Raw genomic sequence first — 26,916 nt, 5'->3', positions numbered from 1 at the left:
AGTCCCACGTCGGGCTCCCTGCATGAGCCTGCTTCTCTCTCTGCCTGTGTCTCTGTCTCTGTCTCTGTCTCTCTCTCTCTCTGTGTGTGTCTCTCGTGAATAAATAAATAAAATCTTAAAACATATATAGCTATAGTACACTGCCAGGGCCCAAGAGTTTTATATTTGCAATTTTAGAATGAGAAATCATTCAATGATTGCATAGGACATTGTCAAGTATTCTCCAACTTTTATTATACAAGATTTTCAAAGAATAGTACAGTGAAGATCCATTTACCCATGACCTAGACTTGTCAAAGTTACCCTGTTATCACACTTGCTACACGTGCCTACCTACATTTATATGATCCTGCAAACGCTCTCATGAGTTGACACACAACAAACTAAACTTTCTAAGGAACTGTTTTCCCAGGTTGATTGGTTGCTGGAACAGGTTGGTAGATTGCACAACCATTCTTCGTGTAGCACGTCATGAGTTTGCTCACTGGCCTCGCATACGCTCCAAGCAAGAGTGCAACAGTTGATGGCACCAAGAAGAGAGACAGAGGGGAGATGGAGAAGGCCTGTGCTTACAGTGAGCTTCTGTGCTGACCACTGGATGAACAATGCTTCAACTGGTTGAGTGAAGACCCTCCTATCAAAGCATTTGGAATTTAATAATACTGCTGATATGTAACAACCTGAAGAACTTTGCTAGTATCAAAAACCCAAAGACGTTCTAGAGAACATGCATTAAGAAGAGAAGGAGTCAGGGGTGCCTGGGTGGCTCAGTCAGTTAAGCGTCTGCCTTTGGCTCTGGTCATGATCCCCGAGTGCCAGGATCCAGCCCTACATTGGGCTCCCTTCTCAGCAGGAAGCCTACTTCTCCCTCTCCCTCTGCACCTCACCACGCTCGTGTTCTCTCTCTCTCTTTCAAATAAATAAATAAAATCTTTAAAAAAAAAAAAGGAGAGAAGGAGTTAAAATGATTTGTTCAATGTACTGGATGTCTAGTATCTGTTATCTCTGAGGTGCTTAGAATGCTGGCACGTGTGGTCTACAGGCCTCTGCTTTCCACATCTGTCCTAGGAATAGTAGAGTGTGGCAGAAAAATGACAGGTCTGCTCAACTTCCAAGTAGGGATGAAGGCCTGTACATCACAGGAATGATGTCAAGACTACATCAAACGAGACCTTGCATATAACACACTCAGTCACATGCTTCCCCATCGTGATCTCCTTCCTTTCTCCCCAACTCTTTCTTCTGCGTCCCCCTTCTCCCCTTCCTCTGCTGGCCTCTCTGTGCCAGCTAACCACCACTCCCTACCCATATCTCAAACCATGTTCAAAAAATACAAAATCTCAAAAAAGACTCACACCATGAGATGCTCTGTTAAGAAGCAGAACATAAACTACAATACGGGGGGGGAGAGCAAAAAGTCAAGGCATTGTTAGAGGTTCAGGAATCTGAGACCCTTGGAAGGCGGTGAGGCCAACTCACAATTATTTAAGAATATTGCTGGAGCCCCAGATGATAAATAAACCGCATTGCTTGGCTACCCCTGCCTGCCAAAGGAACCAATGGTGCCGTGGGTGACCCCCCAGGGCAATAAACCAACCAAATCGGGGCTTGAAGTGCACTGTTTTCTTCCTTCTAATTTCCATATTACTAATTCTTTCTGTGTTACAAGAATGTGAACATGTTTACTTTGAAAAAATAGCAACTGAAAGAAGAGGCAGCTGGTCCAGAAATATGCTACGTTGAAAAGGAAAGTGAGAGCGATAGTCAAAACCAGGTGACAGATACCTGGGGAGGGAGTGGAGCATGTGTGCATGATTGCAGGATGGCCTCGTCAGGACCCAGCACACACGCCAAAAAAGACCATCTCGTGAACTTGCTGAGAAAGTTGAAAATCTACTTCCATTTGATTGGCTAAGAAAAATAGGATGATTTCAGGAACTTGAAATGTGAGCTGCAGCACTTGGCTGGAAAGCAGAGATGTAAGGGTACCAGAGTTAAGGGTGCTAACTTGATGCCCATGGCCATGCGACTTCAAGGCTGTGCTGTCCTCTTGTCTCCCAGCACAGCAGGTGTCCCCAGTAAGAGTGGGCCTGGAGGAATAAGCTGGGATGGTCAAAAGATAATCTGTCTGGGGGCACCTGGGTGGCTCAGCAGTTGAGCATCTGCCTTTGGCTCAGGACGTGATCCCGGGGTCCCGAGATTGAGTCCCGCATCGGGCTCCCCGCAGGGAACCTCCTTCTCCCTCTCCCTGTGTCTCTGCCTCTCTCTGTGTCTCTCATGAATAAATAAATAAAATTTTTAAGGAAAGATAATCCATCTGGATTTGTAAAGAACATTATATGAAAGAGGGAAAATATGCAGCATTGTTGTTGGGAAAAGATTTAGGTTAATAGCTGAGGATTACCTGCTATGAAAAAGAAAAAACAATCCCAAAACAGGTAATCACTTCTTCCTCTCTGTCACCTGCCCCTGACCCTAACCCTGCCTCTCAGGGGGCTCCCACCCTTTTGAGCACCTCTTCTGACACTTTCTAAGTCCTCTTCTGGTGGTGGGAGCTTGGCTAGCCATGCTATCCCATGGTCAGGGCGCCCAAGTCTGCACCAGGACCCACACTGTGACCCTACTCTCTATGGAGCATCCATCCTATGTCCCAGAACTCTGGGATGCACATCCACCCAGCTGTCCTGGAATGTGGTGGCCAGGTTTGTTTCCAAAAGGGTGGCTGGTGAGCAGACTGCTCCTACTGGCCAGCATAGCATTTCGTGCATGGAATCCCATCAGACTGGCCACCAGAACATTGCCGATATGCTCATTTCAAGTGACTCAAACAGGTTATACCTGCTCAGGGCCACAACCCCTAAGGAAAGCCCTCATGGGAGAGGAGGGTGAACATAGATCTAATTAAAGACAGATGAGAAAGCAATCCCAAACATTTTCTGAAGGAAAAAGAAACAACCTTGCATGTGTACATACCTATGTGTATATAATTGCTTTTTTTTCCTCTTGAGCTGTCAAAATCCTACTTATATGCCATGAATTTGGTTTTTAGAGACCTTATATCTTTCAATTTTTCCTTTTTAAACATGTTTCAGTAAAACGCCCATTTCCCTGGAATAGGTTGTACTTTGGGAGGAAAGGGAGAGACTGAGAAGTTCTGATTTAAACAAATAGGGCTTTTGCTGCAGAACTTCTGCGAGCCTTGAATATGCTGACATAAGCTATGTTAAGCAAAGGAGATGCAGCCCCTCCCAGCCTCATATGACTGGGAACCCCTTTTTACAGTGTCTTGTGGGACCAGATAGAAAATGCTGTTTTAAAAAAATAATGCAGGAGCACATGCACACACACACACACACACGCACGCACACACACACACAGGAGATTTCCTCCTATTTAGTTTCTTAGAAGGGAAAACAGACGGGGCTGGGTTTGTCCTTTGGCAGTTCCATTTCTGTAGACACACAACCAGAGAAGCAAGGTCAGCCCTTTGGTGTTGACATGTGGACCTCGCCCTGGAAGCAGGTAAGGATATCACCCAGAGAAGATTCTATGATATAGTTAAGGTCTGGGGCCCTTAGAGGGCTCCTTCTGATGGATTTGTTTTCAATCCCAGGACTCTGGAGAGGCTGTCACTGTAACAGAGCTGGGTGGACAGAACATACAAATCAGAGGTAAGGATTTTTTCAGTCACCACACTTGGAGCTTCTGGGTGGAATTAATACAAATCCTGTTCTTCCCCACTGAGCAGAGGATAAAAACAGCAAACTAGGGACAGAAACCAATCGATTCAATGTAGAATGACCTAGTAAACTTTGTAAAAATATCAAAACAAAACTGAAAACAGAGTATTCCCTATTATTATACATACACATATCTGGGAGAAATGCTTTGCAGACACATCTCGGCTTTCTAGCTTCCAATACTCTGCTTCCATGCAGCTGGCGTCTCATTTTCTCCTGGCATTTCTATTGAACTTTTTCATCGTTTACCTGTGCATGTCTAAAACATTATAGCCCTGATGAGACAGCACATTTGCTTAGAATACGTAGCCTCACATATAATCTAATTAACACATCTGGTATTATAGGCACAGACGTATGTGTGAGTCCAATAGCCCAAAACACGGAGTACTTCAAATCATACTATTTTTAAGTGGAGCAGTTATAAATGGTCAATCATGACATATCCTTAAGTCAGCTAGATATTTTCCTGTAAGAAATCTGTTCATTCACTGGGGTGCTTTGTTCATGGCCATAAATTTGGAAATCCTGGCCTACAGGGGTTCTCACAGTGGGATCCCATGACCAGTGGCATCAGCATCGCTTGGGGGCTTGTTAAGAATACAGATTCCTGGCCCCCACCCAAGAACTGCTGACTCAGAAACTCTGCTGGATGAAACCCAAAAGGGGTGAAGGAACACAAACTGGTTCTGTGGATACCTGCAGAGGAACAAGCAACCGAGGAAGCTGTCAAGATGCATCAGAGAATGGCAGCAACTGTGTAATCTTAAATAAAGCTAGATTATATACTCAATAAGCGAGAAAGTAGACTGAAACATAAATCCCTGCCTCACGCCCTCTCTTGACATCGTGATATGAGATTAACAGCCACTTAGTCACTGGAGATGCTTCTGGTCACCCAGTGTGGTCCGTTGCTAGTGCCATGTTGCTTCAGATTTGTAAAAAAAAAAAAAGAAAAGAAAAGAAAGAAACTTCCTTCTGCCTCCACTCAATGAAAAGAAAACAACATAAATGAAGGTGAAGCCCAAAAAGGCACCCCCACCAGGTCTCTGGTGGTTCGTTCTGTCAAAATTACCTCGCGCACTGATGGAGGGAGGGGACACCCAGCCAGCGGGTTATAGAAGGTGGTCAGGATGGAGAGGCGCCTTCCTTCCCTCCCCAGGGCCATGGAAAGTGCACCAAGACCAGCCAGGTGTGGGGGCAGGCGCTCTCCAGCCAACTGAGTCACTGCAGCGGCTGCAGCCGGAGCCACTTCTGCTTTCAAAGCTGTCTCCTCACCCTCTGTCCCCAACTCTTGACTTTTCCCACCACTGCTCCTCAACAGTATCAAGACAGTTCATGCTCTTAGCATTTGTGATTTTTAAAAGGGCTTTGAGAGGCTCCTGAGTGGCTCAGCTGGTGAAATGTCTGCCTTCGGCTCAGGTCATCGATCCTGGGATCCAGTCCCACATCGGGCTCCCTGCTCAGCCAGCGGGGAACCTGCTTCTCCCTCTCCCTCTCCATCTCCCTCTCCCCCTGCTTGTGCGCTCTCTCTCTCTCTCCCTCTCCCCCTGTCAAATAAAGTTTAAAAATCTTAAAAAAAGAAAAGTGGTGCTGAGCCACAATCTTAAAAAGGGCTTTCTTTTTTATTTTTTCCTACCACGAAGAACCCTATGAGCAAGTGCACCACAAATAACAGAACATTTTACAGGACAAGACAGTTCTGAACTTCATCTTTGCTTTAGGACTGGTCGACGTGCCAAGATGCCTCTAGTTCAGTTGCTTCTGTTGCTACATGGCGGGGTCTTGAGCCAAGTGCACGTGTCCATGCACTCATCACTGTGCAAGGACCCTGTTCAAAGGAGCTGCTAACCCATAGGCCAAGGCCTCGTTAGCTTGCCAAATTCACCATCTCTTACAAACAACAGAAGGAAGAAAACAATAGCTAAAAGCATTGCGCCTTATTGACAAATGCCCTTAAAAGTGATGACACAGTTGCCACTGTAATGCTTCGGAGTTTCTATTTTCTGAGCTCTCTGCAGTTAGTACGTTATTCCTGTTATTATCAACAGGATGTGATTGTAATTGGCCTGCCATACACAGTGTTGTTATTGACGTACGCAGTAATTACAGCACCACATTCACACCCCTTGCAAAACGTACGTTATTATTTCTGACCCTGAGAACACAGGGAGCGAGTGAGATTGGCAGGATGTTTCTGGGGACTTTCACTCTTAAAGAAATGGCTTCAATGGCATGAGGAACTGCTCTGGAAGTCAAGGATCTCCATTCTCGAGGCAAGGGGAGAACCAAGTGGGTAGCAGAGAAGGATCTGCCGCCTACTGAGGGGGCTGCAGGAGGAGCAGATGGGGCAGGTGCACCCAGATGCCTTTGAAACCAGGGCAAACGCTGATGTTTCCATTTGCCAAATCATGTAAATGAATACAGTTACTCGTGCTGAAGAGCAAAAAGGCTTGGAAACATTCACCTCTCTTAGTTTCACTTTCCTGTTTTCTACCAGGAAGCAATACAGAAGAAATAATTGAGGGTGTACACATGAATTAATATCTCCTGATGTTCAGAGGAGTGCTGATGAAACAGAACCATGAAGAGTAACCTGTGATCACCACCATGGGCTGGTCCATCCATCAGATACAATACTCTGGTGATACGTTTTCTTTTGAAAAGCCAGTATTACGACATGAAAAAAAAAGGTTCAGGAAGATTAAGTAGAAAAGTCAGGGATACATAACAACACAATCTAAATTTTGTGGTATAAAATCGATACATACTTAAAACCAAAGCCTGAGGGAAAATAAACCAGGACGCCTTGGTTGGTACATCAGAGTGGTACGACCTCAGTGGTGATTAAAATTCTTCATTTTTACACTTTTTCAGCATTTCCAAATACTGCATATGTACACCCCCCCATCTGAGAATGCCTTAGACACACTGAGTAATTAAAGCCAACCTGAGTGAGGCCTGAAATCATACTGCCCGTCTCTAACATCTGTCACCTTTAAAGCTGGTCCCTGAGGGTCCCTCTGCCACGGCCCTTCTGAGGTCACCCCAGTTCTGCAGCAGGCACGTACCTGCGAAGGTGTCGTCACACTGATTTCTGGAACAAAATTGTCCTCAAAGAAACTGATGATGTTCTCCTGCTGAAGTTCCTTTGTTGGGGTGACTTTAGGCAGAGGTGGGACGGGAGGCCCTTTCCTTGTCTACAAAACATCAGAAACACAAGCAAATGACTGGGGCCAAAGATGGCATGCGAGATGTGTAGACATGCCACACGAATGGCGCTGGACGGACAGTTGCGTCACTGACTACGATTCAGATATGCTTAGAGGAATGAGGCCACTTGATTGAGTTGAGAATACTGTCGACCTTGGTGGCCAGGGGAGAACTGATAAACAAAGGCCCCCCTGAGAAGCACTCAGGCAACATGACCCCATCCAACTCAGGTTGAGCGCTACACACAGCACCTCCGCCTCTCCAGTTAAACCAGGGTGACCCACTTTGTGAAGCCAACCAGAACGGATGCCTCATTTCAGCAAGAAATTAGAATTTTCACACTAAAATCGGGAAAGCTTTTCACTGGAATCACTGAGACCACCCACAGACAGCATGCATTTCACTTTCCACTGCAGTGTTTTGAGAAGTAAGGACTTTACAGATCAATTCCGTGGATCTTCTCGCCACTGTCTTTGGTTTCAAAGATTGAAGAATACTAGAGACTTCAAGTCATCCTGGAGAAATTTCATCTTCACACAAAGTAGGGAAGACAAGGGTGGTCATGTTTCTCTGTACTTACCTTTTCCAGCCCTTTTTGTTTCTCTCAATCCCTTGGTTCCAGACACTTTTGTTGAATGTCTACTCATGTGCCACATACTGTGGGCGATACCAAAACTGTGAAGTGGCATATAAACATCATGGCTTCCTTGGCCATACTTGCCCTGAGTGGAAGCGAAAGTGCCACAGGACGAAATGTCCAGGGAGAAAGGAGGGTTGATTGGAGCCTTTTGACAGTGAGAGGTGGGTGGAGGAGTGGGCACATGAACTTAAGGAAGCTGAGGCTGTAGAGAGAAGTCTTAACACACTGAAACATTGGGCATATGAGGAAATAGGAATCCAAATTGGAGAAATAAGCTGATTGCCTAGTGCCCATCACAATGCCTACAGCCTCTAGGTCTCCCTAGCCGGAAACTCCTTTTAATACCCCAGCACCATGGGATTATCCCATATGAGGTCACTTCACCACCAACTCTTCCATTCTCCCCAGTATATATGTTCTCTTCCTACCTGTGAAGGTGACCGAGGCCTTGCTGGTGCAGGAGATGCAGGTGCCAGTGTGTGATTGGGACTGGCTGTCGGGCTCGGGATGGGTGAAGGCTCCTCCGGTGGTGACGGTGTCTTTGCGATGCGGAGAGGACCAGAATCACTAGGTAAACACATGAGAGTCAGCAACAGGCCTTCTAAAGAATAGCACTTACTCTCCAGGGTGTCCTCCATCGCAGAGGAATCTTTGAGGCACAACTGGTTCTGTCTGTCACCTAGCCCCCTTTTAAGTTAATTCTGGTTGTTATTGATACTGGCACTTACTGCCCACTGTGTGCCAGACCCCATTGGTACATACTATCTCCCACCATCACAATACCCATGCATCATTGTCCTCACTTTACAGGTAGTAAAGTGGGGTACAGAGAGGTTAAAAACGCCTAAAGTCACTCAGCAATTTGGTGGATCTGAATTCAGGCCTTGGGAATGCAAACCCCCTGTTCTTTCCACTGTGCCAAAAAAGATGCTGGAGGAACCTTCCATACATAAGCTGACTTAGCTGAACTAGTTTCACTTTTGATTTATGAGAGAATCTTGCTCTGTCATAATCCACAGAAAAACTACCTACCCTGAAAATTATAAATTTTATGCTAAAGGCATCTTCAGGATAGTGTTAAGTAAGATTTCATAAGAGTCATTTCTGATATTTGGAAACAAATTCATTAGTTGTTCCTCTTTCTACACCTTATAAAACAATGACTCAGATCTGACACCTTGACCTGTCCAAACCAATCATGTGAAGGCAGAGGGTCAGTAATGTTTCCTGAGAACCCACTGTGTTCCCAGCACCTGGTGAGATGCTTGGGACCAGCTCAAATGCAATGACCAGGAGGGCATTTGGGATAACATCCTACTCTCTAAGTCTTTCTAATGTCTACAGATTGAGGGAGCAAGCTCTATACTGAAAATAAACAAGTGCATACACCACAGCATGGTCTACATATTCAAAGGAATGGGTCCTGTGGAGAGCACGGATGGGCCGCATGATTGAGGCTATGTGCCAGCAATCATGGCCTCTGTTGGGAAGTACAGCCCCAATCTGTGCTCAATAGAGAGTCCACTGAGCTCACTCACCACCTTGCTCTGCAGACGAATGATGAAAAAAAATGAAAGGAACACTTGTTAAGTGGCCGTGGCCCCGCTTCCTCAATTTATCTGATTCAGCAATATTGAGGTTTTCAGACACAGCTGTCCCTTTCATGTCTCTATGAGGGAGAACCCTTAATTTTTTTCATGTACATCACTGCTAAAACACCTGATGTCATTTTGATATTCTTATTGCAATTTTTTTCTTTGTTTGAAGCTGATGCTGAAATACAATATTGGAAACAGTAGTCCTTTCATGTATTCTTTTAGGGATGTTCTTTCCCTTAGAAATAGGAGATACTAGATGTTTATTTCATGGAGCAGAGACTCTTATGAATGTGATTAATATGAAGAATATCAAATATGAAAATTAGCTCTCTCCAGAGAGATGTGAACATATGGTGATGGCAGCACCTGTGCAGGAGCGTTTTTATAAATGTGTGTGTATGAGTGTTTATGTTGATGACATTAAAATGCAAATATAGAATATTAGGACTGCATATTACCTTACAAGCCATTTAGTTTGATACTATATTTTTTGTTGATTAAAAAAAAAGAAGATCTTTAACCAGAGGATTAATTGGATGCACTCAACGAAGGCAAAAGTAAGTTGACTGCAGAGTCATAAACCTGAAAGCTGGATCTTATGACTTCCAGCCCAAGGCTCACTAGCCTGCATTCCTTGAGTACGTACTGAGAAGGATGGAATAGAGGGATTCCAAAATCACAGGAGAAAGCTGGTGTTAAGCCAACTCCTGAAAAGGTAGACAATTAACTCATGGATTACTGGGCGTTTGCTGTATTTGTCTGACATACTCACAATAACGATGTACAACAGAATCAAAACAATGCAGTGTTCGTGAGGTCAAGTTAAGAGGCAAGATAATGGTGAGGTCTCACCTACATCCTCTTTCCTTTCCCAAAATGGATTCATCAAAGATGCCAGCACCAATGATAAGTCTAAGGACTCAGTATTGTGAGTCTGGGAAATTCCTTTCTTCTCTAAAGAAAGTTAACAGTTGCACGACTAGAAAGTCTGTTAAACCTTTACACCATTGCTGACAGATCCCATGTAAAATGAACAAGGCAGATAGTTCTATTGTGACCACGATGGAAGCTCACAATGAGTAAATCTGAAAGCTAAAGGTAAATGTAAAAGCACAGAACTGAGGCTGCTATCAGCCTCTATGTGGAAAGGCTTCTTAGTTTTAGATTTTTCTAGAATGAGTAAAATAGCATAAGCCGGTGCAGACAGCAGAAATTGCAACAGGCATTGTGTTAAAGGTGAACGGACATGACTTGGCTCTGATGAAGACAGCCTACCTGGGAGCTCCTTGAATGGTGAAGGCCTTGTCAGCATGCTGGTCACCCAGCTTCGTCATCACTTCATACAATTTGTGGCAAAGCTAAAGGGACAGAGACCATTTGTCTATGAGCTGTAAGTCATTCTGGTGCCAATCCAGGCTACTGCCCCAAGGAAGGAATTGTCTACCGAGAATCTTACAATAGTGTAGATGGTCTCAGAATAACTTAAATTCTTACAAAGGGGCAATTGAAAACTCGCGTCAAAATTGAAAGGCCACAAACACAAATAAACCTTAAAAGAAAACCCAAAATATATTTGTTAACCAGCGTACAGACGAGGAAACAAAATCTTACTGCTCCCATTGACTCTGCTAGAGATAAAGTCATCCAAGACGTTAGTTGATGACAGACCTGCTGATTGTCTGAATGTTCTGACACCAATTTTTCCTCAGCCTAAGAAGTGTCGCCCGAATGCCAACTTTTAAAGCTGACAGAAAACAAAACAAAATAAGACTATGCAACTGTGACACAGAGAAAAAGCATTTCAGAAGAGAAATGAAAACAGGCCGTGATTCCTGAGAGCCTATTTGTACATCCAGAGATAAAATCTGTACAAAATAGAGAGAACTATGTGGTCACTATAAAACATTGCAGGAATAGCACTGAGCCTAGTAACACTCTATGAAAACAAACACACACGTGACAAGGCTACATCCTTTCATTTGCTTTCAGAAGAAAAAAAACAGTTCATTTATTTCATATTCCATAAGTAAAAATAATCATCATTACTCACCACGGCAATTTCCTTATGAAACTTGGCTTCAAGGCTGGAAACATTTTTGAAAGTGTTGACGTAAAACCCAACCCGTCTACCACGTGGAGACACAAAGAGGGAAGAAAGGAGAGTAGGGAAAGACCAGTCAGCAAAACTTTACTTTCAATGGCGATAAAATGCATTAGGGACAGCAATAAAATTAATTAATATAATTTTGAGTAACCTTGCCCTGAATCTGCGGGCACAGAGCATAACCTCTCCTAATGCAGCTGACGCCTGGAGACAGTGGTTCTCACACTAAGGCGTGCAGGTGAAAGTGTGTTTCCAATTCAGCAGATCTCGGGTAGGGATGGAAGATTTGCACTTCTAGCAAGCTCTAGGTGACACTGAAGCTGTTAGTGCAGAGAGACTTTTGGAAGTCTCTGTCCTAAGAGTTTGTGTTTTAGATGCATGTCCTGTAAAGGGCTGGAGATAGAGACGTTTACCATTAATTTTCATAACATATGCATGGTCTCATTTGGGTACCATGTATTTGGATTCTGAAATGTGTTTGATGGGGGAAGTAGAAAACCCACCAATCAATGACAATTCATCAGCTAAAGTGAGAGTGTGCATTCACTGAGCAAATAAAAGCACAAGATCTCAAACATGTTTCGAAGCCATGGGGTGGGGGTGTTCTGTGATGTGAGACTTTTAGGTCCCTAATAGTAAGCACCCCCATCAGCACTGTGGATTCAGGCTGGTACCTCCTGTATGGGCTCCCTTTGCATTAAATGAGGGCTCTGTGGACTCTGTATTAACCCAATCCTTCAGAATCCATCTAGTCTCTTATTATTTTGATTTAATCCGTGTTCTTGTTTCAGTGACATTCTCAAAAATAACTCCAGGATCCTGATTGGTTTATTAGATTCCAAACCCCAAGTAAGGACCCGGATGCCAGAAACATTAGATAGGCTGGATATACGGAATAAACATAGACTGGAGGGGTTTGTAATTTGACTACTTCTTACTGGGGAGTAAGAATGTGCCCTTACACAGTTGGATCCCTCTTACTTAAACAATGACATGAGGGGTGCCTGGGTGGTACAGTCAGTTAAGTGTCTGATCTGGGTTTTGGCTCAGGTCATGCCCTCAGGTTTGTGGGACTGAGCCCCACATGGGGCTCTATGCTCAGCATGAAGTCTGGTTTGGATTCTCTCCCTGTCCCTCCTCCTGCTTGTGCTTGCTTTTCTCTCTCCCACTTTCTTTCTAAAAGAAATGAATGAAATTTTTAAACGGTGACAGAAAGGATAGAGAAGAGGGGGTTTCCTGTTTCACTGTGCCTTGCGTGAGCAGGATTCCAATAAGCAGAGATGAACAAATGTTCTATCATCATTAAAGCTTGTAAAAGAGTTGCCATCTAAGCACTTTTACACGTTCCCTCACTTAGTTCTTGTAACCACCCCCCAGGGTAGTGAGCCTTTATATTCTGGTCGAAGGAGGCACAGAGAGATTAACTGTTCAAAATCTTGCAATCAATAAGTGGAGAACCCATATTTGAACCCAAAAGGAGGAAAACCAATGGAAATCATGCACTGTTTGCCAAGAAATTCTGCTTATGCACAAATACCATTATTTCCATGCTTTCTGATGAAATTAGGTGGTTTAGAATTTTAACAAAATAAAAGATAAAAATCGAGATTCAGAGATGAAAATAATAGGTAAGAACTATGTGTAGCGGGATCCCTGGGTAGCTCAGCAGTTTGGCGCCTCCCTTTGGCCCAGGGTGCGATCCTGGAGTCCCGGGATCGAGTCCCGCATCAGGCTCCAGGCATGGAGCCTGCTTCTCCCTCCTCCTGTGTCTCTGCCTCTCTCTCTCTCTCTATGTCTATCATAAATAAATAAATAAATCTTTAAAAAAAAAAAAAAGAAGAACTATATGTAGTCTACCAGTAAGACTTACTTTCTCTATGGCTTAACCTGTACTTTAAATTCCTACCAGGTTCCACTTAATTTTTTCTTTAACTTTATAAGACTAGTTGATTTGAGTTTCCTTCATTTTTTTCAGCTTTATTGAGGTTTAACTGACAAATAAAATGGTAAGATATTTAAAGCATGCATTGTGGTGACCTGGTATACAATTGTGAAGGGTTCCCCCAATCTAATTAATTAACACAGCTATCACCTCATACATTTATCTTGTATGTGAACATTTTTACTCTCAGCAAATTTCAATTACATATTTATCGTGTGTGTGAACATTTCTACTCTCTTGGCGAATTTCAATTACATAATAGAGGTTATCAATTGCAGCTACCATGTTTTACATTAGATGCCCAGAGCTTATTCATCTTATAGCTATAAGTGTGTGCCTTTTACCAACCTTGCCCTATTTCCCAACCTCCTAGCCCCTGGCATGCACATTTCTACTTTCCATTTCTAGGATTTTGCCCTTTTTTTTTCAGATTCCACATCTAAGTGATATCATGCAGTATCACCTCACACCTATTAGAATGGCTATCATCAAAAAAAAAAAAAAAGATAACAAGTGTTGGTGAGGATGTGGAGAAAAGGGAACTCTTGTGCCCTGTTGGTGGAAATGTAAACTGATGCAGACCCTATGGGAAGTTCCTCAAAAAGTCAAAAATAAAACTACCACTGGATCCAGCAATCCCACTGCTGGGTATATTTCTAAAGGAAATGAAAGTGAGATCTCGAAGAGATACAGGCATTGCCATGTTCACTGCACTATTATTCACAAAAGTCAAGATATGAAAACAATCCCAGTGTCCACCAGTTATGGCTGAATAAATTCCATTGTGTGTATATGTGTCTGTATGTATGTTATCTATAGGCAGATAGATAGATATACATCCATATATTAATGAAGAAAATCCTGGCACAGGGTATTGGAGAAATAGCAACTACTTGGGAGGGCCAGACCAGAAGCCTGGGAGATGAGAGCCTGGTGAGGCAGGCAGACCTGTGCTCTGGGGCAGAGGATCTTCCAGACATTTGCAGGCCATGGTTACTTGCTGCCCTAGCCATATCTGAGACAGGGGAATGGAGAGGACCTGCAATGGAGGAAGCTAACTAAAGCAGCAGCTGGATGGGAGGAGAGACTGCAGATGCTCAGACATCACTGCAGAGGGACCAGCTCACTGTACTGTTTTCAGGCAAGTCTTCCTGGCACACTTCAAGTGCCAATCCAGGACCCCTTCTCTAGGACTCCCATCAATCCATCATTCCTCATACTTTCCCTCATTCAATTACTCAACAAAGGCTATATCTACTGTGGGTTCATGCCTAGTGGTGGGCTATGGAGGCTCCAGGAATGAACCATCCAGGTAGAGGAGCACTTGAGCGCAGAACTGTGAACACATGCTCTGTCACACTGGTGAATGACAGAAGCAGATTTCAACACAGCATGTGAATGGTAAAGTTACCATAAAAGACTATACACAATGTAATATCAAAAATGAATAGATTTGGACAGAAACAGCTTAAACACTGAGAAGAGAGGGGAATTAACAGGCCCTGTGCCAGCTGTGAACATCTGCTGGAGAAGATAAACTCAGGCTGTCCTGAAGAAGGGTCAGATTTAAATAGATGCAGGATCAGATGGATGAGGGATGGGGGGGTGTGGATGGATGGGGAGGTGTAGATGGATGGGACTGGAAGGTATAGATGGGTGTGGGGGTGTAGATGGATGGAGGGAGTATAGATGGAGGAGGGGCATAGGGTGTAGTAGAACTTCATTGGTGAGTATTGTTTTTATTTTCATTGATTTTTCATTATGATAAACAAAACTCTAATGAAGATATGTGGATTAAAACCTGGTGCACATCTCTATTTCCTTAGAATAAGTTTCATGAATATGAATGCTGTGTGAGAGGCACAAACGACAGAAGCTTTGATGAGCAGAGTACCAAGCTGTTCCCAAAGAGGCTGGATCCTTATACTCGCTCAGCTTTCAGGATGAAGTTACACAACACCTTTGTAAATTTGAAGGCAAGAGTTAGAAGCTTGCTGACTTTTACATTTATATTCCTTAAATTAAAATGGATACTATTTTCTTCATTTATTTATTAGCCATTTGTATTTCTTATTTCGTGAGTCACCTATTCATATTTTGTGTTCATTTCATAGTGCTTGTTTTTTTCTTGTTTATTTGTAAGGGAATTGCTATTAAATATATTGATTCTTGGATATATTTAGCAAAAATATGAATTCTTATTCTTTTATCTTTAAATTTTGTTTTCTGATATATAGCAATCTTGCTTATATCAATTATTGGAGCACCGGAGTGGCTCAGTTAGTTAAGTGTCCAATTCTTGATTTTGGCTCAGGTCGTGACCTTGGGGTTGTAAGATAAAGCCCTGCGTCGGGCTCCACACTCAGCAGGAAGTCTGCTTGAGATTCTCTCTCTCATTCTGTCCCTCCCCAACCTACAGCCCCCGCCACCCCCCTGCCCCCCGCAGTACCATTCTCTCTTTCTCTCTCTAGGAAAAATAAAAGAATATTATTTAAAGAAATACTTGATGTGGTGCCAGAAATACCTTGTTTAGAATGACTAAAGTATCAAGCAACTTTCTAATATTTTTATGGTTTATTTTAGAAGTTAAGGCAACTAGGATGTATTTATTTAACTTAGAAAAAACGTGTTGAACATTTTTGATGCACTTCATCAGAGAATGGTTTTCTTCAACGTATGGAATTGGAGACTCTTTCTAAGTAGGGACTGCCTTTGACTCATTCACAACCATAGACCTAGCCTCTAATACAGCATCTGGTAGAGCAGGCACACAGTAAATATTCAATAAATGAATGAATGAATTAATTAATTAATGAATTAATAAGCATTTACTCTCCCACTGCAAGAGCATATTGTGACTACAGCCTTGGCTTATAGAAAACTGCCGTCACCCGCAGGGAGACCTACATCCACAGAGTACCAGGCTGTAAATGGGATATTATCTGTTTGGGACATTTCACTTCAAAAACTCTTCATCAACAAGGGGCTCTGAGACATTAGCATTTCCCTGAAGGACTCCTCTGAGGCATCCTCAGGCCTCTTGTGGTTAGCTATCAGAACCAACTTAATTTCTTTATTGAGATGGATCTTTGTCCTTGGAAACAGTGGAAAGGATGAACAGCCGAGCTATCCCAGCCCCAAAGTGCAGGCCAGGACCCTCTCCCTTGGGCTTTGCCCTAAAGGAAGCCTGCGGGGAGTGGGGTGGGATCCCTGTATTCCCTGGAGCCCCATGTGGTGGAGGAAGCATCCTCTGCCATCTTCACTTACCAGGGGCATGGAGTGGGGAAGGAAGAATTTTCCTCTATCTCACCTCTGATCCTCTGAGATTCATGCCACACGTATCCAACCCCTGTACAACCTCCCAGCCCCTTACCCCGGCCACTGTGCACATGGCACACATCTCGCCATATCCCTCTCTACCCCCTTCACCAAGTCCTCACATTCACACAGTGGATATCCAGGTCCCCAGGATGGGCCAGGCAAAACCCTAATTCCTAACTCACCGACCTCGTAACCCCAATGTGCTTATTCATGTACATTCTGCTGCACACCCTGCACCTTGCCATCACTCACAGCCAAGATGAGAAAATTCAGGGGTCTCCTCTCTCACCTCATGTCCTAGATCACAAGATCCTTCCTTCATTCACTTCCATTCCACCTGCTGATTTTTTTCTCTATCTGTCTCAGAAATCAATGGCTTTTTTCTTCCAGGCTACTGTCCCCTTCAGGTTCAGCATCTTGCTTATCAGGCTCAACACAGGGTGCCCACTGGGTGCCCAGCTCCACCAACACCTTCTCTTGATCCCCTCACCCTCCACTTGCTCCAGAAATTCTCAGTCCTACATCACCCTGCAGCTGTCATTGCCATCTTCTCAAAATGATAATGATTATTTTAAAAGGTTTCCCTTGCCCTCTCATCACCCCATATCTGCTGCCAACTATTCCTCAGGCCCATCATAGTCAAGATCCTCAAAATAAGAAAATGACATCCACTGCTCCTACTTCATCAGCCATGGTGTCTACAGTGCCTGCAGCCAGGCTTCTGACCCCACCATCAGCTGGAAGCTCACCAAAAGCAATGCACCTTTAGTCTCATTTGCTTGACCTTTATTGTGTAAATGACTCTCCTGGCACTCCTTTACTTTTAAAATTCTCTCCATTCTTGGCTTTTTTTTTTCTTTTAGATTTTATTTACTTATTGAGAGAAAGCACAAGCAGAGGGAAGCAGCAGAGAGAGAAGAAGAAGCAGACTCCTCACTGAGCAGGGGGCTCGATCACAGGACCCTGGGATCATGACCTGAGCCAAAGGCAGACGCTTCACCAACTGAGCCACCCAGGTGCCCCATTCTTGGCTTTTTAAGATACTACTCTTCTGGGCCTTCTCCTACATCTGTGATTGCTTCCTCTCAGGCTCTTCCGCAGGCACATCTGCAGTGGCACATTCCTTAAATACTGATGCTGTCATTACTCATCTCACCACAGGAGGGAGGCACAGAAGACACAAAGTATTAACTTCAGTCTCAAGGTGGAAGAACATGGCTGGGAAGAAAACATATGTATTTATAAAACAATTTTCCAAAACAAACTATATTTAACTGTATTTATGAAAGTCTGCATACAGTCTCCCTTTCAGTAAGGAGAAGTCCTATACACAGACATCAAAATTTACTGGAAATACCACAGAAGTGTGTTTAAGTGACAGCTTTAGGATTTGTAAACCCTACAGTGTTAGGCAAAGTGTTTAACCAGCAGGATCCCTGGCTTCCTCATTTGTAAGAGGGGGTAGAGGTAATTGTGATATTTAGAGATTATGTATGTAAAGTGCACAAAATGATACCTGGAAAATAATATTCAATAATAAATGAACTCTCTCTTTTTCTCTTATATAAACACACAAAATATACACAATTATTGAGGTTGAATAATGTAGGTCCAGTCAAAAAACACACACTATATAGAAAGAAAGGCCTAACTAAAATGAACAAATTGGGAAACAACAAATGTTGGCAGGGATGAAGAGAAAGGGGAACCCTCTTATACTGTTGGTGGGAATCTGAACTGGTGCAGTCACTCTGGAAAACAAAGTGGAGGTTCCTCAAAAAGTAAAAAATAGAGCTACCCTATGACCCAGCAATTGCACTACTAGGTATTTACCCAAAGGATACAAACACAGTGATCTGAAGGGGGACCTGCATCTTCATGTTTATAGCAGCAATGTCCCCAATAACCAAACTATGAAAAGAGCTCAGATGTCCATTGACAGATGAATGGATAAAGAAGATGTGGGGTGTGTGTTTGTGTGTGTGTGTGTGTGTGTATAATGACTGTTACTTAGTCGTCAGAAAAAATTGAAATCTTACCATTTGCAACAATGTGAATGGAGCTAGTGGGTATTATGCTAAGCAAAATAAGTCAATCAGAGAAAGAATTATATGATTTCACTTATATGTAGAATTTAAGAAATAAAACAGAGGATCATAGGAAAAGGAGGGAAAAATAAAATAAGAGGGAGATACACCACGAGAGACTTTTAATCATAGGAAACAAACAGAGGATTGCTGGAGGGGCGGGGGGTAGAAGGATGGGGTAACTGGGTGATGGGCATTAAGGAGGTCATTTGTTGTGATGAACACTGGATATTATATGCAACTGAAGAATCCTTGAACTCTACCTCTGAAACTAATAATACACTGTATTTAATTAATTGAATTTAAATAAAATAAAATTTAAAATAAAGAAAGGCCTAAACTAGGTCTTCATCAAAAGGTAAGACTTGATTGACATACAAAGGAAAGAGCCTTGAGTGTAGGCATAAGTGACAGTGGATTAAAAAGCACTGAAGCATTTAGATTGCAAATGGCCAGATAAGGGGAAAGGTTTCTCTCCAAAATTTGTCCTTCAAATATTCCCATTGTGTTTAAGTTCCTATAAAGTCTCTCATATTACAAGATACTCTGACAAGTACTTATACTGAATGACCAAATACTATTTGGGGCAGACACAGAAGCGGAACATTAGTCAATGCTAGTTTTGGATGCTTACAGAGAACGTTAGGAAAATGAAATTTGTTAAATACCCAATAGATATTAAGGCAAATAATAACTGTCAATTATTTGTTTGGCAATTTTGGCAATTTTCCTAGGAGTATTATCTCATAATTGGAAGTGTTGAGCATTATGGTACCTAAGCTCTCGCACAGATCAGTTTTAAAAGCAACTAAGTAAGTAATGACATTTCAGACCACAAAAATTCCTCTAGAGGGGAAATGAACAGGGTAACTGTCTAAACTGTATGCAAATGACAACTTGTGCTTGGGATGGGATATCTGTTGAGGAAAATTATAAACTCTGGAGAACTACTGGTTGACTTGATGAGTGTCCTTAATGAGGATGAAGATATGGATGTCAAAGATGGATATAAAGATTTTGGATACAAGTATTTCTTAAAATATAAGACTGCAAATATATATTTCTTTAAAAACCCATAATTTCATTTATGATCTTAAATAGGCATGAATAACTCAATTAAAATTATGAATAGATATCTGTCTCATCTGGATCCCTAGGAGTTTTATACATTCAGGCTGCTCAAAATCCTCACTTTTTGGGTACACACAGTAGGCTCCTTAGGAGACCACAGAGATGTCAAGGCAGAGCTTCTGAATGAAGAGGTATACAGGAAGAGATCAAAGACACAAATGTGAGGGCAAGACCACCATCATAACCTACAGGAGGATAGTGAGGGTAAGGGCAATAGCAGTGAGAACAGGAAGAAAAGAGACCAGGAGACCACAGAACCAGGAGACCACAGAGAAAAAGGATGGATTGATTCCTTTCATGGTCATCTGGTTTCTGATAGCTGCTGATGCCACACCTTGCAGGCTGGGAGCCCAAGAATGATAGTACCACAAAGAGAGATGCAGATATTGAAAGAATGAGTGAGTTCAGATGAGCGATGAGTTCATTTCACACATATTGAACTTTGGGCTATGGTTGGACATGACCATATGGTTGGACACTGAAATGGACAACGCCTTACAGGCTGATTTTACCATGAACTAGCCAAAATTCCTTCTAGGTATTTTAGTAATGCAAAAATAAACACAGAGTGCCTAAAGTGAGACAAATTCAATTTTTTTGGACAAACTTCACTCTAACCCTTAAAATGGTTACAACTTTAGGGGACATGAAGAGGCTCCAGAATTTCCATGTAGGAAGGTTTTGGGTGTACCAATCTGATTGGAAGCTGGGCTAGAGGGTTTGCCTTAAAGCAGGGTCATACAATAAGCACAATTCTGTTTATTTGGTATGGGAGCATGAGGCGCTGATGGAAACTGAGACACATAAGCCCCACTCCCCACTTCATCCAACAACTTCTTGGTTCTACCACTGAGGGGGAAAATGAAACAAAGAATGGAAAATGCACTTAATGCCACAGGAAGTTCAGAATAACCATAGCAAGAATAGTTATCACTTCAAATGGGAATGAAGTTCAGGTTAAAAGGTCAGAGCTGAAAGCAGAAGTTTGGCACCAAAGCTGGAAGACTAGGTGACCTCTCGGAATAAAGGGAGCCCTGCCAAAGAGCTAAAAGGCCTCTTCGTAAATTTCAAAGGTAGGGGGCAGTTCTCCTAATGCCTCTGAGATTTGTTGGGGGCTCCACTTGAGAAATCTATCAAGGTCTAAAATTGTGCCATCAATGTAATAGCTGGAGCCATGTACAGCTTAAATTTAAAAGAATCAAAACAAAATAAATTAAATCTAAAATTCAGTTCCTCCACCATACTACCCATAGTCCAAGTGTTCAACAATCCACCCATGCAGCAGGTAGCTACCATGCTGAAAAGCACAGAAACAGAACACTTCTCTTGGATGGCACTTTGGTATCACTGGCAATAAAGACAAGAGAAGGCATATCCTGTTCTTGATTTTCTAAAAAGGATGTGTACACTCAGTGCAGAAACAACTTTACCTTGACCATAACGATGGTAACTCTTCTTGTAAGTCAACGTTAAACTCTTCAAACACTTTCTGTGCTTTCTGAAATTCCTCTTCTGCCTAGAAATGACACATAACAAGTGTTTACACTAAAAATATTGAACACAAGCCATTTTGATAGACAACAACAGCAATTAACATAAAATGTGAATAGCTTTATGACATCCAAGAAACATTTTGAGAAGGGCAGAAATTTGTCTGGTTAAAATCCACAAAATTGGCGGTGGGGGGGGGGCACCTGGGTGGCTTAGTTTGTCAAGCAGCTCTTGATTTTGGCTCAGGTCATGATCTCAAGGTGGTGAGATTGAGCCCCATGTCAGGCTCCCAGCAGAGCATGGAGCCTACTTAAGAGTCTCTCTTTCCCTCTCCCTCCCCCTTACTCACATGTGCATGTGCATGCTCTCTCTCTCTTTCAAAAACAAACCAAAAAAAAAAAAAAAAAAAAACAAAAAACAAATAAAATTCACATATTTTCAATAACAGTGAAATATTAAGTTTTATTAAGACATGAAAACTGACTTTATTATAATGGTTGCTTCTGTAGCCTGGCAGATTTTGGCCACAAAAGCATATGCTATATATTGCTCCATATACTGCTCTGCTCTGGATACTGAACATGGATGCTTCCCAAAGAAATTCTCCATCTAGCAAGAAGTCTAAATAATTACAAGATAGGGCTTACTATCTGTTGCAGATCATGCTATTGGGAAAGATGGTACAGAAACAGTGAAGGTTCCATAGGGAAAGTGATACTCTAAAGGAATCTTGAAGAATGTTCATTAAAGAAGCAGGTGGAGAGGCATTACAGTACATAAAGGTGGCATTTCCTGGGTTAGAATTCCAGCTTACTAATTGTGTGAACTTGTGAGATTGTTTTAACTTTCTTCATTTCAGATACCTCACTGATAAAACAGAGACAGTAATGCCTACTTGACAGGTATTGTGAGTATTAAGAAAATGATGACATGGATGTGCATGGTGCCCGGCACCTATGGGGTCTTACATGAGGGGCAGCTCTTATTGTGGTTGCTCTGGAACTGATGTGTGGGTCATGGAAGCTCTAGTTTAAGATGTGTGTATGCAAGAAGGAGCAGAGGGAAAAGGAGATTCAAAAGTCAATTAGGATAAATAGCTGAGTCATAACCAAGTTGTGCGGGTCTTTTACACACGCTAAGAAATTTAGATGTGTTTTCTATAGGCAATGCAAGCCATTAAAAGACAAGCAGTGGAGAAACAGATCTAGATATGTGATGTAGAAAGACTATTCAGACAGCTGTGTGTAGGCAGATAGGAGGAGGCAAGACTGGAAGCAAAGGGAGTAGTTAGCAGGTGTCAGCTGGCATCTGTAAGTGACTGGCATACATAGTAAAAGCTACTGAAATGGGTTTTCTAAAAGAAAATGAATATTCTACAAATCCAGCACATGTCTGTACTCCCTGACAGTCACAGGTTATGTCTTAGAATTTCAGATTTGGTTTTCCATCTCAATCTGCCTTTGAGCTTCAAATATGGACCACAAACACAGAACAAAGTGTAGGCACACGTTACATTTGCTGACCCTGCTGTGTTGTTGGGACCAAGGTTTACTCGGACCAAAGTGTATGATTCAGTGTCAGCCATGTGAACTCTCCAATAACATGAAAAAACTTATTAAAAATTCTGGAAAGCAGCCCACAAGTACGTTTCAGTTTCATTTCTGTCCTAATTCCAACCTCCTTTAAAAAGGAAGTACAGGTGTACCTCATTTCACTGTGCTTTCCTTCATTGTGCTTTGCAGCACAATACTGAGTGTTCTACAAATTTAGAGTTTGTGGCAACTCTGCTTCAAGCCAATCTATACATAATACTGTTCCAGCAGCATTTGCTCACTTCATGTCTTTGTGTCACATTCGGGTAATTCTTTCAATATTTCAGCATTTTCATTATTATCATATTTGTTATACAATCTGTCATTGGTGATTAGGACTTGCTAAAAGCTCAGATAATAGCATTTTTAGCAATATGGTGTTTTTAATTAAGGTATGCACGTTGTGTTTTTAAACATAATGCTATTATGCACTTACTAGATCACGGTATAGTGTAAACATACTTTTTGTATGCACTGGGAAACTGAAAAAAATTATTTGATTGCTTTATTACAATATTTGCTTGCCATGGTTGGGAACCAAACCCGCAATATCTCTGAGGCATGCTTGTATTTAATTTCAAAAAGCAAAATTGTTACAGGTCATAGAATACAGAGAGTGGTGTCAACAGTGGGATCCATCTTACCTTAGAGATTCGACTTTCATCCTTCCTCTTGGAGCTCTGTAGAGCTTCCAGGTGGTGGCGAGCACTATCATAGTCCACCAGCTTCCGGCTGCGTTTTGCAATGCGATTCTGCCAACAAGGAAATGCATGCATGGTTATAGACTCTCTTTTTGACTAATAAAATGCTTCCATTGTCCAGAGTAACTGAGGATCTTGATTTGAGATCGAAGTGAACTAGAATTTCAGTAAACAAATGATACCTGGAAATCAGACTATCACCTCCAATTCCTTATGTAAAAACCATTAGGTCAATATTTCTCCTTCCAAAAATAATTAGGCTGATCTCCTTCCAATAATAATTAGGCTGATCGTGAATAGTTGAAGGTAGAATTTGTAGCAGAGATCAGAAAAATTCCAGAATTGATTGAGGGGAGCAATAAACCTATACTATCTTTTAACCTCTATTCTAAATCTTTAAATGTTCCATTTTGAAGATCATGGAAGATGATATTGGGATTTGGTTTTATAATTCTAGTAACACTCACATCCAACATCAGTTCCACCAAGCAGATTTACTTCCTAAAAAGTTATTTTTCTTAGAAGTGTTTCTAAATCTTTTGGGTCAGTAGAATCACCTGAGGAGCCTTAAAAATATATTGATTCTTAGAGACTCCATTTCCATTTAGGATACAGACAGCTGCAATGAATGTCACTCTCATGCTGACAAGAAAAAATCTGGATAATCTATAAAAGGATAAGTCTTCTTGATTATATCAGAGACCTAAGGTCACAAGGCAGCAAAATAATCTGAATTCTTTTATTTAGGAAGAGGGTCAAAGTCCTCGAATAAGAGACAGACAACAAATCATTTGTGCCAAAAAAACAGGGTACAGTAGAAGTTGTGGCCACCATATAAGTGGACATGAAGAAGTCAGCCAATTGGCCTATAATGTGTCCCTTTGGGAAGCTGGGTACCCAGGACACAAATTGCACTTATGGTAAGCTCTTTCCTTCAGCTTCCATTGGATGCTTTAAGAAAATCTGGGAACAAGACAAGACACTCCCTTGAGATGCAAATGAGACTGAGGTGAGCTATGGCTGCTACAGGGTGACCACCAACCCCTGCCCATTACTTGGATCTTTTTCTCTTACAAGGTAAAAGCTTTAGGTTGCTTAAGGAGGGGGCAACAAATCCTGCCCACAGAGACCAAGCAAAGATATACTGCTTAACAGACAGGAGGAGAAGCAAAACCAATCTGGCCCTGGGAGAGGATTAGGAAACCCTGTGGCCCCTGTGATATATGCAAATATCACTGTTACACAAGGTTACACAAGGAAGGATAGAAGAAAAAAATCTCTCCCGACTGGGGAGGGGCATAAAACCTTTCTCCAACCACAGTCTGACTCCTTTAACAAGCAGAGGTCTGTTCCCACTAGGGCAGGGGTAGGGAACTTCTGTCCAAGACCAATCACAGATATGAGGCTGACTTTGCTGAAGACAGGCCAAGAACTCTGTCTCTCTCTTTCCCTCTCAAAAAAAAAAAAAAAAAACAGGCCAAGAAAGTATAATAAAAAAGAGCCTTGCCCCCATTACAAGTCCATCACTCAATAACAAGCGATAGTTGCCTACCACTGGAGGGAGTGGGCAAGTGTAGAGAGACAGGCCCCTTCTGCACCACAAGCATACAAGGAACTAAAATCTGATGGGCAGCAAGAATGGGGAGAAAAATTCTCTGGCATCCCAGGACCTACCCTACGTGGACCAAGGAAGAGGCAAAAACCAGATTTCAACCCAAGGGTCTGAAAACGTTATAGATGTTAGAAGATAAGCACAAGGCATTAAGCAGCCCAATTCTAGAGGCACGTGAAAGCCATAGTTCACTGAAAGTTATAACAGTAATAATAATAATAACCAACAAACATAAATCCAGCTCAGTTCATGATCAGATAGATTTGCACCCCCACACCACTGGCCTGACAAAAATGTATGCCGTTTCTAAGCATTAATATTACTTCAGTCTTCACTATACATGATGTCTGAGATTCAATGTAAAATTATGAAACACACACACACACACACACACACACAAGAAAACTCATGAGAAAAGATAAAGCTAACAACAGAATCAGACTCAGACATGACCCAGATGCTGGAAATACCAAACAAAAATTTTAAAATGCCTCTAATATATTAAAGTATCCACTTGGAAAAGGAGAATAACAGACATAAACTTAGGGGTAACGTTTCTGCAGAAACATTAATAGTCAAAAAAAATCAAGTGGAAATGGTAAAAATAAAAATTGTATCAGAGAAGAAGTATTTCTTTGATGGCCAATTGCACTTAAAACAGCTATGAACAGTGCACTTGAAAATACATCAAGAGAAACTATTCCTATTAAAATAGAGCAATAAGTTGAAAAGTAACAGAATCAAGAATACAAGGCATGCAATACAATATTAAATGGTCTGACATAGTCTAATTGGAGTTTCCAAAAAATATGAGAGGTTAAGTCAGAAGCAATATTTAAGGAGATATTGCTGAGAAACTTATATAATAATGAAGACATCAAAGTACGGAAAGTCACAGAACCCAAGAAGGATCAACACCAACAATACCAGTCCAGATACTTCATAGCCAAACTGCTTAAAATCAAGAATAATAAAGAACAAAGGCAAGGATTACAGAAAACTCATCTTGAGAAACTATGCAAGCCAGAATATGATGACCTAACATTTTTAAAGTACTGCAAGAGAAATCTGCCAACTCAGAGTTATATTCCCAGTGAAAATATCTTCCAAAAAATAAAGGTGAAATAAAGTCTTTCAGACTGGGGCACCTGGGTGGTTCAGTCAGTTAAGCATCCAACTCTTGATTTCAGCTCAGGTCATGACCTCGGGGTCATGGGATCGAGCCCCACTTTGGACTGTGTGTCCAGGGCAGAGTCTGCTTGGGATTCTCTCTCTCCTTCTCCCTCTGCCCCTCCCGCTGTTCACAAGCTCTCTAAATAAATAAATAAAATTTTTAAAAGTCTTTTTCAGACAAACAAAAGCTGAAAGAATTCACCTTCATCATTGGAATTTTACTACTAAGGAAAGCTACACACACACACACAAAAGTAAGTGCCAGAAATTATAAAATTCTGGTATATATACATGATTTTGGGTTTCTACTTTCAAGTTCTTTAAAAGGCAATTGAGAAGGCAAAAAAAAAAACATGTTTTGTGTGGTTTATAGCATATATAAATTAAAAATTTGTGACAATAATAACAGAGGAAGCAAAGTAAGGACTAGAGATATGTTGTTTATATAAAAGTGCTATGATAGTATTTGAAGTTACACAGGAAAAGTTAAAGATGTATGTTATAGATTACAGAGCAACCACTAAAAACTTAAGTAAAGAGATATTCTCTCTCTTGCTCTCTCTCTAAAATA

The 26,916-nt window shown here is 41.8% G+C and overlaps 1 protein-coding gene across 3 annotated transcripts in view; it reads right to left on the bottom strand.

The window, feature by feature from the left end:
* The window catches only part of AMPH (amphiphysin), a 211,348-nt gene that overhangs the window by 46,942 nt on the left and 137,490 nt on the right, over positions 1–26,916 (bottom strand). For all 3 annotated transcript variants that reach the window (XM_038562674.1, XM_038562672.1, XM_038562673.1), the window contains exons 6-11: positions 23,504–23,611; positions 21,207–21,292; positions 11,242–11,317; positions 10,467–10,549; positions 8,022–8,160; positions 6,812–6,940 (exon numbers count right to left, since the gene is read on the bottom strand). In XM_038562674.1, the coding sequence (XP_038418602.1) occupies positions 6,812–6,940; positions 8,022–8,160; positions 10,467–10,549; positions 11,242–11,317; positions 21,207–21,292; positions 23,504–23,611 (621 nt within the window). The remainder of the gene's footprint in view (positions 1–6,811; positions 6,941–8,021; positions 8,161–10,466; positions 10,550–11,241; positions 11,318–21,206; positions 21,293–23,503; positions 23,612–26,916) is intronic.

This window comes from Canis lupus, chromosome 18 (genome assembly GCF_011100685.1).
Source record: "Canis lupus familiaris isolate Mischka breed German Shepherd chromosome 18, alternate assembly UU_Cfam_GSD_1.0, whole genome shotgun sequence".
Lineage (NCBI taxonomy): Eukaryota > Metazoa > Chordata > Mammalia > Carnivora > Canidae > Canis > Canis lupus.
This window is presented reverse-complemented; position numbering and strand designations above follow the sequence as displayed.